At 45.6% G+C, this 12,798-nt stretch overlaps 2 protein-coding genes across 2 annotated transcripts; both read right to left on the reverse strand.

Annotated features, from left to right (window-relative positions):
• Nucleotides 1–2,729: 2,729 nt before the first annotated feature.
• Nucleotides 2,730–5,916, reverse strand: LOC140499261 (disintegrin and metalloproteinase domain-containing protein 1a-like). Its single transcript, XM_072600427.1, has one exon. The coding sequence runs from the start codon at nucleotides 5,437–5,439 to the stop codon at nucleotides 2,944–2,946; it is 2,496 nt and encodes an 831-aa protein (XP_072456528.1). The 5' UTR covers nucleotides 5,440–5,916; the 3' UTR covers nucleotides 2,730–2,943.
• A 4,301-nt stretch (nucleotides 5,917–10,217) lies between these two features.
• LOC140498078 (disintegrin and metalloproteinase domain-containing protein 1a-like) lies at nucleotides 10,218–12,773 on the reverse strand. Its single transcript, XM_072599389.1, has one exon. It carries the CDS (start codon nucleotides 12,717–12,719, stop codon nucleotides 10,329–10,331), a length of 2,391 nt encoding a protein of 796 aa, XP_072455490.1. The 5' UTR covers nucleotides 12,720–12,773; the 3' UTR covers nucleotides 10,218–10,328.
• Nucleotides 12,774–12,798: the final 25 nt, after the last annotated feature.

The following is a 12,798-nucleotide window of genomic DNA, read 5'->3' on the forward strand; positions in this document are numbered from 1 at the left end:
ACAATTTGGGGATTCTGATTAAATTCCATGCAGGCAATCCCCAAAGCCATCCCTGGCTCAGTCCTCACCCTCGAACTCCAGTCCTATGTTTTCAGCCTTCCATAGGATATTTCCACTTGGATGTCCCAGACCAAAATCAGTATCTTCTTTCTAAATTGTATTCCTCTTCTGTTTTTCTCTGCTTCTCTCAAAGGCGTCACTCGTTCTCAGTTGTCAAGACTGAAAACTTTGGGGTTATCTTGACTTTTTCATTTTCTGTCATCTCCTATTTCCTGATAGTCTCAAAGTCTATGGGCTGTACTTCTGAAATATCTCTTGAATCTGTACTTCTTTCTCTTCACTTTCTCTTCACTACAATAGCTACTGCCTTATTTAAGGCCCTTTTCACTCCTTGCCTATACTCTTATAAGAGATACCTAAATGGCACATGAAAGCCAAATAAGCTCCTGTACTAGGAATCTAATCATGTTATGACTATTACATATTATTATTATTATTGTCATTAGATGCAGTCAGATAACACAGTGAATTAAGAAAATTGCATCTGGAGTCAGAAAGTACTGAATTCAAATCTAACCTCAGGTACTTCCTAGCTGTGTGACCCTGGGCAAGTCACTTAACTTCTATCTGCCTCAGTTTCCTCAACTGTAAAATGGGGATCATAACAACATCTACTTTCTAGTTATTGTAAACATCTAATGAGATAATATTTGTAAAACTCTTAGTACAGTGCCTGGCACACAGTAGTTGCTTAATAAATGCTTGTTCCTTTCCTCTCCCCGTTCAAAAACTTTCTATGAATCCCCCCTTACCAAGCAGATTATTTCCCACTTATGTTGACCCATTCCCTTGCCCTTTGCTACACAATATCCCGTGCTGGGAACAGACTTTCCCCCCTTTTCTGACTGTTAAAATCTTTCTGTCCAAATGGCTGAACAAGTTACTATATATCATTATGATGGAATACTGTTTTGCTATAAGAAATAATGAGAGGGATGCTCTCAGAAAAACCTAGACTTACATGAACTGATGCAAAGTGAAAAGAGCAGAACCAGGAGAACATTGTATACAGCAACAGGAACATTGTTTTGTATGATGATCAACTGTGAAAGTCTTAACTAATCTCAGCAATACAAAGATCTAAGACAACTCTGAAGGACTTGTGATGAAAAATTCTATTCACCTCCAGAGAAAAAACTGGTGGAGTGTGACTGCAGATTGAAATAATCTTTTTCTTTACTTCCTTATTTTTCTTGGGGTTTTCTGGTCTGAATTTTCTTCTACAACATGACTAAAACATAGAAAAGTTTTGTATGACTGCACAGATATAATCTGTATCAAATGATTTGCCTTCTCAATGAGGGAGGGGGATGGGAAAGGAGGATGGGAGAGAATTTGGAACAAAAAAAATTTTTTGCTTTTACTTGTAATTGGGGAAAAAATAAAATATACATTAACAAAATCTTTCCTTCCCATCAAAGCTTAGCCTAGGTATCACCTTCTGTTGAAAGCCCATCCTGATACCTTCAGTTCAAAATAATCCTCATTCCTCAAATCTCTTGCACAATTGTGTTTGCTTAAGAAAAATTCATAAGTTCTTTTCTCAAATTAATTCAGTCAGGATGTGGATCGTGGGTTTCAACCTAGAAAGGACTGCCCAAATCTCATTTTACAGAAGAGGAAAATACCCAGAGAGGTCAAGGGCATTGTCTAAAATCACACAGATAGTAAGAGACAGACCTGGAGTTTGAAACCAGGTCCTCTGGCTTTTCATCCCAGATTCTTCTACCATTCCATGCTTTCTTCTCACAGGGTGGGAGATGCTCATCTTTTTCTTAAAGCAAGGAAGCTTCTGGGTGAAAGGATCCTACCCCAGGGTGATCCAAAATCTCCCAGGCTTTAAGTAGGTACCACCCCTGGGACCATGGGCCAGTCACTGAATGTCATAGGTTTCTCATTTGTTCTCATTTGTGTGAGTGAAACAATGGTGAAATGATGGTGGGGAATGGTGGTGTGTATGTTGGTGGTGGGGAGAGTGATTCTTGATCATATTAAAGGTCTTTTCCAGCTCTAAATTCTATGATCTTTGGAAATAAAATTTTACCAAGAAGAAATCAAAGAAACAACTTGAGAGGCCCTTTATAAGCTAAAGTCTTCAGATTTCTCCCAAGTCCCACCCTGAGAAAACTTTATTTACTTTCTATGGAGTCAAAAAAGAAAGCAGCTTTTGGTTTCTCCAGTTGTGGAGCCACCGTAGCGTAAACACAAGGCTGAGTCTGGGGTCAGAGAGAGGACCAAGGTTCCGGAGGCAAAGAAAAATCAGTATGAACCAGATGAATGAGAATTAGCTGAGGGTCTCATGTTGCTGACTAGGGGAGGTGTTACTCCCCTAATCTATGATTCTCGAGGATACCAGAAAATCAAGGAATCTGCAGGTTGGAAGACTGTCTAGGGGATATTACAAGCAGGAAGGGTGAGGCATCAAGCTTAGAAAAGATGACAATGCTAGGAATGTTAGTCCACTGGTGGGAAGGGCAGCTGATCCAAAGGACCCAAGTACCATTTCCCAAATGGATTCAGGGAGGTCATGTGGGGGAAGGTGAGCAGAGGGGTCAAGCAGCTGTGCCATTTGAAGGGTCCCTGGCCTCTCTGTGGCTGTATCATACCTCATCTCCTTCCACAGTATTCCTACAATTCCAGGTCACCTGAAAAGATACATCAGCTAAGGATACCATTTAATTTATTCCTTTATTCAAACCCTCTCCGTCTCAGGGAAAGCAACAAAATACATGCACACATTTTCTGAGAGGGTCATCCCATGTTTACTTCCATGGTATATACCATTCCTAGTGCCCTTACCAGGCCATGAGCACCATTACTCCCTGGAAGGCAGGTGTCTGAACATCTCACTCCGTACATGCAGTTCATGGTGGACTGAACACGTTACGGAGGAGGTGGGTTCGTTGTTTGATGAGTTTCGGAAATTTCAGCACCTTCTTTATCATCTCTACCTAACAAAGTTTTATTTTGGTAGAAAAAGACGACAAAAATGAGGGCTAGCAGACCTACGAGGAGGACCATATTGACAATCAAGGCTGAGATCATAAGAATGAGACCTGGGATTTTTTTGTAAACTTTCTTGGCGAAACATTCTGGAGACCTTGTGGCATCTGGAACGCCACCCTCAATGGTGGGACCAAAGCTGAGAAGGGGGGCTTCAGAACCTATCTCATGTATATCAGACTTGGCACCAGGGGTAATTGCACGAGGCACAGCAAAGTGGACTGCTTCAGTGGGAGGGTTGTTTTGAGGAGGGAATGGGGCTCTGACCTCCAAGGCAGGACTGACCTCCAAAGGGGGGCCACTGTCCATACTGCCCCCAAAGCCCATGGAATCACACATGGGAGGGGCATAGCCATCATCACAGTGACAGTGCTTGAGGTTGTTACAGACCCCTCGGCCATGGCACATGGTCTCTGGCTCACAGTCATACTGCAGCGCCTGCACGGCAGAGCACGTGCGGTTGAGACAGATCTTCTGGGGGCCACACAAGGTGCCTTCCTGCACAGCCCCTCCATCAGGGAGATCCACATCCTCAAAGAGGTCCACTCCCCAGCACCATGTGTTCTCCAGGGGGATCTGGATGAGAGTGTGGTGGTCCCTCATTTGGGGCAACCTCAGGATATCCTCACACAGCAGCCTCCCACACATGACATTCTCAGGCTCACACTTGACAAACACCTTGTGTAAGCCCTTCTGGTCACTGCCACAGTTCCCAAACCTGTCCCCTTGGCTGTTCAGGTGATGGTAACAGCTATGCCGGGCAACTCTGGAACCCTCCCCAAACACCTCCACACACTGGCTCTGCAGGCTCCTACAGCGGCCCTGGTAGCAGTACCCTTCACCCCTGCAAGGGGTGCCATCTTGCTTGTAGGTGTCTGGCTGGCACCACATGGAGCTGCCATTACAGTACTCAGGGAGGTCACACTCATCCATGCTGGCACGACAGGGTGTGGAGGCCTTCAGAAACTTGCACTTTCTGCAGCAGGCTCCAAAAGCACAGTCTGAGCCCAGCCTCAGCTGGCAAGAGGGCAGGCAGCATGGGTCCTTCATGCAGTCTTGAGGACCACCACAGTCACACTCCTCCCCTTGGTCTACCATGTGGTCCCCACAGAAGGGCTTGCTGACCATGCCCCTGGGCCCTGGTTTGTCATAGAGGCATGATCCTTTGTGCTGCTGCAGGAATTCATAGAAATCCTCCAAGCTGCAGTTGCTGAAATGACTCTCAAAGCTGATTGTGGCAAGCATGATGCAGGATGGCTGGTCAGGACACATGCAAGCCAGGTGGTCATGCTTCATGCCCAAGTTGTGGCCCAACTCATGGACCATGAGCAAGGCAAACAGAGTGGGATCTTCATGGTAGAAAGATTCCACTCCTGCTGCAAGCTCAGACACACAGGCCCCATTGAGAAAGGCTTCCCCCATGAACTCCCCTGGGTCATAGCCCACTATGAGATGGGCAACATCATGCTTTGCCCGACTGACCAGCTCCCCTTCTCTCCAGTGGTTGAAATTGTGCAGCACTTCCCGCAAATCCCCAGAAACCCTCACCTGGTCCCTCTCTGTCCAGATCTCCAAACCTGTCAGGACCACCTTGACACGGATTCCTTGGCTGTAAGTGTTGACATGGGCAAGGGCATCCATCACCATCTGGACTGTCTTGGTCATGTTGCTGTTCCACATTTGGAAACGCCTGTTGTCGACCACGACAAACATCTCCACATACTTGGTGTGTGACCAGATGTAGCTGAGAAATTTGACATCTTTGTAGCCATAATCCTCATCCTTTCTCGGTTTCAGATTGGGTGTGGACTGTGGGGTATCTTCTGCTTTGACCTTACAGGAGCCTCTTACATGCTCATCCATGTGATACAAAACATGTTCAAAATCCTTTGAGGTGACAATGGGCTCAATGCCATAGACTGACTTCTCTATAGTTATCATGCCTTTAAGGCCTGAGCAGGTGCTAACAGAAACCAGGGACTGCTGCTCACCTTCCACGTATCCATCATAATAGCAGTTATCTTGGATAAAAGGCATGTCCACGTCTAAAGCCTCTTTGGTGTAGGTGTAGATAGGAAAGTTCTTGAGGAACAATCCTCTTTTCAATCTCAGGTGAATTACCTGCCTTTTACCTCTCATTATTAGTATGTAGGACAGTTTTTCTATTGATTCTTCCCTGCTTCTGAATGTTACTAATTTCCTGGGGATGACTATTTCATAATAAGAGTAAGACTCCTGGACACAGGATATGCCTGTGAGAAGCATGCCCACCCACAGAAAGATGATCTCCAGGCCAGTGATGGAGGAGCCCAGGCCAAGGCCCCAGACCCTCATCTGGGGTCCTTTGAATAGATGTTTTTTTCTAGTCTCACCCATGGCCACGTGGCTTCCCTGGGAGAAGGGCCAGGTGAGCTGGAGCCAGTAGCTGGAGTACCTGGAGCTGCAGCCACAGACATGGCCCACGTGAAGCAGCTGATGAAGATTGGGCCTCTCTCCTTGGGTGCCTCACTTTTGGTTCAGTGGCATGGTCCTTGTCCCCAGACCTCTGCAGGCTGCCTGCAAAGGAGCTCAGGTCCTCAGGTGACTTTCTGTCTTCTTCTGTCCACCCCCTGCAGATCTGCCTTCTAGCCCTTGCCACAGTCTGATTCTGTGGCCTTCCTAGGACAGCAACAGCTCAAGTGCTTCTAGGACCACTCGACTCCATTCTGCTCCTTCTCTGGCTCCCAAAGAGGGCTCTACCAAATAGTACCCCAGTCCTGAACTAGACTTGGGACAAAAGGATGAAAAAATCACCTCTCATCCCTTCCTTAGCCATGATCAACATGAAAAATACCCCTCCCCCACCATGCCAGGCAGCCGTTGCCCTGCCAACTCTAAGAATCCAACAGTTCCAGGGTCAGGACAGGTCTGTGGGCTGGGCCTCAGAGCTCTCTGCTCACTCCTCCTGTCCTCAAATACCACCCCACCCCTACTCTATTCCACACTGTCTGTCTTGGGAGATTTAGTGCCTTACCCCCAAAGCAGTTTTAGATTCGATTCCTAATGTGATAGTGACTTCAGAGGGTCCCCTGGACATCCACACTCACTTTTCGAGGAGCTGAGCCTGCCCCTGGCACCCTGATGTTCTCCCTTCTCTCAGAGGACGTTGGCTGCTACATGCCAATGAAAGTTCAGGTCACTGTTATGAGACCCCAGATAAAAACAGAATATCCTCAAATAGGGGGCATATAAGGGACAGAAAATTTGTAAGTGTTTTCTTCTTGTGCTCAGGAAAACATGACTTGGCATCCAAATAGTATGGCCACTTCTACTAACGTATAATCTAGAGTAGCTTGGAGGGAATTTATCCTAAGGTTCAGTGTGGAATGAGTGATGGATTTGAGGTTATAAAATTCCTGGATTCAAATCCTCCCTTCTTTCTCCCCCAAATGCTCTTGGACAAGGGAACAAGCATGTATGTAGCGCCTACTATGTGCTGTGCTGAGTGTTTACAAACATGATTCAATTTTGGGAGGCAGGCGTTATTATGGTTTCCATTTACATTTGAGGAAACCAAGGCAGACAGAGGCTGAGTAACTTGCCCAGAGTCACACAGCTAGAAGGGATCTAAGCTAAATTTAAATGCAGGTCTTCTTGACTCCAGGCCCAGCACTCTGTGCTATGGCACCCTTACCTGCAAGTTACACAACCTCTCTAAGGCTGCATGTCCTCATCTGTAAAATGGGGTCGTTTGGGGCAGCTGGGTGGCGAAAGTGGATAGAATGCTGGACCTGGAGTCAAGAAGAGAGTTCAAATCCAGCCTCAGACACTTACTAGCTGTGTGACCCTGGGCAAGTCATTTCACCCTGTTGGCCTCAGTTTCCTCCTCTGTAAAATGAGCTGGAGAAGGAAATGGCAAACCATTCTAGTAGCTTTGTCAAGAAAACCCCAAATGAGGTCACAAAGAATCAGACACAATGGAACAACCACCACCATGACTCTATCTTATATTTATAAAGATGATTTTTTGAACCCAATCCTAAGACTTTACATTCATTCTAACTAAATTTCATCTGATAAGATTCAACCCTTCTCACCAAGATCTCTAAAATCTTTTTGGAGTCTGACTCTGTTATTAGGTGTTAGCTGTTTCTCACAGATTTGTGTCACCTGCAGATTTGATGCCTCTATGTCCCTTTTCCAAGTCACTGTTAAGGGCCAACTATGCATCCCCTGGGGGGCTTCCATTGGAGATCCCCAGATAAACTGACATTTAACCATTCACCAATGACTGTATTATCTCTAGTGCATATCTCTTTAAAATTCCCACAGTAACTCTATGATAGATACTTGATCTTACTATCTGCCTTGCCCTTCGATGTGACTTCTGATCCACTAGCCCTTGCTGTTTGATCTGCTACCGTCTCCTACTCTGTAGAACCTCCAGACACCTCGCCATAAAGGACTCCATGTTTCCAGGGCTTTCCAAGGGGCCTATGATGTCTTGACCTGGTGAGTATAACACCTGGCCCCTCTAGATCTCTCCAGCCCCAACTATGCTTCATATTTCATTCCAGTCTTACAATTTTCTTATCATCAGCCTGGCCACCCTATAGTGGACCCTTCTCTTCTACCTTTCCCTACCAGCTGTCTAGCTCTGGAACCAAAATAAAACCAACACTTCCATGATGGCTGGAAAAACCAGGCCAATCATTCCCTCTCTGACTCAGCACTATCCCTGTGACTTCTCAAAACAAAATATGCCTTCCTGGCTACCCCATAAGGGTTGTCTCTCCCTCTTAGAAAGTAAGCTTGTTGAAGTCAAGTATCTGTGTACCCAGCATTCAGCACAATGTTTGGCTTATGTTAAGCTTTTGTTGTTTGGTCGTTTTTCAGGAATGTTTGATTCTTTGTGACCCCATTTGTAATTTTCTTGGCAAAGATATTACAGTAGTTTGCTATTCCTTCCTCCAACTCATTTTACAGATGAGGAAACAGAGGCAAACAGGATGAAATGACTTGCCCAGGGTCACACAGCCAGTAAGTATCTGAGGCTGAATTTTAACTCAGGAAGACGAGTCTTCCTGCCCCTAGGCCTGGCACTCTACCTACTGTGCTACCTAGTTCCCTTATATACTAAATATGTTTTAAAATGTTAATATTTTCTGTTCTAACATCACCTACACTTCCCATTACCTACCATCTCCCTCCTCCTCCCAGAAAACCATTTCTTCTAATAAATTAAAAAGAAAAAAAATTCAATAAACTGACACATTGAAAACATCTGGTGTCTTACACAGTGTTCCACATCCACAGTCCCCCACCTCTGAAAAGAAGATGCAGGGAGCTCCTTCTTCTATAGGTCCAAGCTCAGACAGCATAGAATAAATACCTAACTCTACATATATACATGCTGTCTCTCATCAGAATGTATGAGACAGTAGCGACTCTTTGTTTGGGGGGGTTTGGGGTGGGGAATGATATATAGGGTGCCTTTCTTTTTATCCCTAGTACTTGGGCCCATGCTGTTTCTGCTGAGTTGTTTTTCAGTCATGTCTAACTCTCCATGACCCCATTTGGCAGAGACACTGGAGTAGTTTGCCATTTCCTTTTCCAGCTCATTTTACAGGTAAGGAAACTGAGGCAAACAGGGTGAAGTGATTTGCCCAGGGTCACACAGCCAGTAAGTGTCTGAGGCTGGATTTGAACTTGAGTCTTCCTGACTCCAGACTTGACGCTCTATCCACTGCACCACCTAGTTGCCATGTAAGTCTTAGCTGGTATTATTATTTGTTACAAAGGAATATTCAATGTCAATAAGCATATTGTGAAATGATTCTATTATTTTTAAAGAATAAATGATAATAATAGTATATGTATATATATATACACATATATGTATGTGTGTGTACACATATCGCTTTAAGATCTGCAAAGTCCTTTACTAATATTTTCTTAGTTGATCATCACAAAATCCCTGGGAGGTAGGTGCTATTATGATCCCTATTTTACAGTTGAAGAAAGTGAGGCAGATAGTGACTAGTGTCTGAGACTTTTTAAAAGGTCCAAATAAAAATTACTATTATTACTTAGCGGAAAATGCTAAAGACATGTCTATTAAGTAATATTTCTTTTTTTTGACAGGGTTAACTAGACAGTTACCAAGACTTTAGCTACACTTTTGACTTTTCACAGTCACTTCAGCTATACTCATGAATAAGCTAGAAAGGCAGAGAAGCAATGTGATATGGTGGATAAAGTTTTAGACTTACACTCAGAAAGACAGTTTCAAATTCTGCCTCAGATTAAAAGCTGGATGAAAGCTATGTGGCACAGTGGATGGTGTGTCTGGGCCTGAAGTCAGGAGGTCCTGAGTTCAAAGCCAGCTTCAGATACTTAGTAGCTGTGTGAGTCTGGGCAAGTCACTTAACTTCTGGTTGCCTTAATCCATTGGAAAAGGAAAGGGCAAACTACTCGAGTATCTTTGCCAAGAAAACCCTAAATGGGGTCATGAAGAGTTGAGCATAACTGAAAAACAACTAAACAACAAGACACAACCTCTATGATTTTCAGCTTCCTCATCTATAATGCAATTAATTTAATTTGGAACTAACTGAATAGCTTGAATCAAAGCCATTGAAGTCAACTTAATGTTTTTGTCAGTGACTTAAATTCAGAGATATACAGCATGCCTATCCAATTTGCAGATTAGAGAGCCAGGAAATCCTGGAGCCATCTAAATGGAGACCTACAGGACTTGAGATACTAACAGTACTTAACATGTAAGGTTCACAAAGCTCTTTACGCAAGTGATCTAATTCGATCCTCTCAAAAACCTTGTGAGGTGGGTATCATTGTGGTTTCCATTTTACACATCAGGGAATTGAGACAAGAGTAGGTTAAGCAGGGTGCCCAAGGTCACACAGATCTTCCTGACTCCAAATCAACTTCTCTATCTACTGGGCATGTGTCCAGAGCAACCCCAGTAAAGAAAGATAAGGAAGTTCAGTACTGCCCCTCTGGTCATGGATTGTACTAGAATACTTATCCTTATTCTTAAAGGGTGACCTGGCATGCATATGCAGAATCTTGACCCTCCCACAATGCTCCCAATTCTAGGAAGTCTAAGGAAATACATCAGGTGTGGACAGTATTTTATTTTTTCATCTCCCTGCTTAAGATTACTATGTGATTGAAAAATTGCTAGAGTGCATTTTCATGTCCCAGCCATGGTCTTCTCCTACCCCCTATTTAGGTCATGGAGGCCAGAGTTTGCTACCAAAGCCTTACTTCCTATAACTCCACTTGTACCCACCCTGCATCTCTTCCGATTGTCCTCCTCTTCTTTCTTTCTCTAACTCGGAGGGTCTGAACTTAATCTTATTGAACAAGGATAAGGAAACAAAAGTCAACAGGATGATCAAGAAGACAATGGAAATCAAAATCCAAACAGAGGATTTGCTTCCTATGCTTTTTCCTTCAGACTTGATGGTCATGGTAGGACAGGTGATGGCTGGGTAAGGGAAAGGGGTAAAGTCAGAAGCAGAGATGTCTTCAGGAGTAGGGGGTTCTAGAGGAGTTGGGAAAAGGTATTCTTGAGCAGATAGAGCAGCTCCCTCAAGAAAAGGTTCACTGCTCTCCAAAGAAAAGGTTCTGACATCCATGGAAAAAACTCTGACCTCCAGGGCAGGACTGACCTCCAGAGGGGAGCCACTGTCCACACTGCCCCCAAAGCCCATGGAATCACACATGGGAGGGGCATAGCCATCATCACAGTGACAGTGCTTGAGGTTGTTACAGACCCCTCGGCCATGGCACATGGTCTCTGGCTCACAGTCGCACTGCAGCGCCTGCACGGCAGAGCACGTGCGGTTGAGACAGATCTTCTGGGGGCCACACAAGGTGCCTTCCTGCACAGCCCCTCCATCAGGGAGATCCACATCCTCAAAGAGATCCACTCCCCAGCACCATGTGTTCTCCAGGGGGATCTGGATGAGAGTGTGGTGGTCCCTCATTTGGGGCAACCTCAGGATATCCTCACACAGCAGCCTCCCACACATGACATTCTCAGGCTCACACTTGACAAACACCTTGTGTAAGCCCTTCTGGTCACTGCCACAGTTCCCAAACCTGTCCCCTTGGCTGTTCAGGTGATGGTAACAGCTATGCCGGGCAACTCTGGAACCCTCCCCAAACACCTCCACACACTGGCTCTGCAGGCTCCTACAGCGGCCCTGGTAGCAGTACCCTTCACCCCTGCAAGGGGTGCCATCTTGCTTGTAGGTGTCTGGCTGGCACCACATGGAGCTGCCATTACAGTACTCAGGGAGGTCACACTCATCCATGCTGGCACGACAGGGTGTGGAGGCCTTCAGAAACTTGCACTTTCTGCAGCAGGCTCCAAAAGCACAGTCTGAGCCCAGCCTCAGCTGGCAAGAGGGCAGGCAGCATGGGTCCTTCATGCAGTCTTGAGGACCACCACAGTCACACTCCTCCCCTTGGTCTACCATGTGGTCCCCACAGAAGGGCTTGCTGACCATGCCCCTGGGCCCTGGTTTGTCATAGAGGCATGATCCTTTGTGCTGCTGCAGGAATTCATAGAAATCCTCCAAGCTGCAGTTGCTGAAATGACTCTCAAAGCTGATTGTGGCAAGCATGATGCAGGATGGCTGGTCAGGACACATGCAAGCCAGGTGGTCATGCTTCATGCCCAAGTTATGGCCCAACTCATGGACCATGAGCAAGGCAAACAGAGTGGGATCTTCATGGTAGAAAGATTCCACTCCTGCTGCAAGCTCAGACACACAGGCCCCATTGAGAAAGGCTTCCCCCATGAACTCCCCTGGGTCATAGCCCACTATGAGATGGGCAACATCATGCTTTGCCCGACTGACCAGCTCCCCTTCTCTCCAGTGGTTGAAATTGTGCAGCACTTCCCGCAAATCCCCAGAAACCCTCACCTGGTCCCTCTCTGTCCAGATCTCCAAACCTGTCAGGACCACCTTGACACGGATTCCCTGACTGTAGGTGTTGACATGGGCAAGGGTGTCCATCACCATCTGGACTGTCTTGGTCACGTTGCTGTTCCACATTTGGAAACACCTGTTGTCGACCACGACAAACATCTCCACATACTTGGTGTGTGACCAGATGTAGTTCAGGGCCTCAGTTTCAAGCATCTCTTTCTCTTCCTTTCTCTGTTTCTGCACACTGCTTCTGGATCTTTGGTCTTCCTCAGTGGTCACCCTGCAGGAACTGTGGAGCTGCCAATCCACATGATATAAGATGTGTTCAAACTGCCTCAATGTTTCAATCGGTTCAATGCCATAGACTGATTCATCCATACTTATGATGCCCTGGAGCCCTGAACAAGTGCTGATGGACACATGGGACCACTGCTCACCTTCCACGTATCCATCATAATAACAGTCATCCTGGATAAAAGGCATGTCCAGGTCTAAGTTCTCTTTGGCGTAGGTGTAGACAGGGAAGTTCTTGACAAAAATCCCTCTCTTCAGCTTCAGGTGAATCACAAGCTTCTTGCCTCTCATGTATAACAGGTAGGATACTTTTCTTTCTGAGCCTTCCCTGCCCTTGAAAGTTAACTTCTTTGGGGTGACTATTTCATAAGAGTAATCTACTGATCCCAGGACACAGGACATGCCTATGAAAAGCATCCCTATGAATAGCACACTTCCCAAACCAACAAGGGAAAATCTCAGATCTACACCTTCCAACTTGAAAGTCTTCAATGAG

Source organism: Notamacropus eugenii, chromosome 4 (assembly GCF_028372415.1).
Source record: "Notamacropus eugenii isolate mMacEug1 chromosome 4, mMacEug1.pri_v2, whole genome shotgun sequence".
NCBI classification, from domain to species: Eukaryota; Metazoa; Chordata; class Mammalia; order Diprotodontia; family Macropodidae; genus Notamacropus; species Notamacropus eugenii.

Excerpts from the sequence above, each read along its gene's own strand:
- LOC140498078 (XM_072599389.1), bottom strand. The coding sequence starts at position 12,719 with ATGCTTTTCATAGGCATGTCCTGTGTCCTGGGATCAGTAGATTACTCT.
- LOC140499261 (XM_072600427.1), bottom strand. The coding sequence starts at position 5,439 with ATGGGTGAGACTAGAAAAAAACATCTATTCAAAGGACCCCAGATGAGG.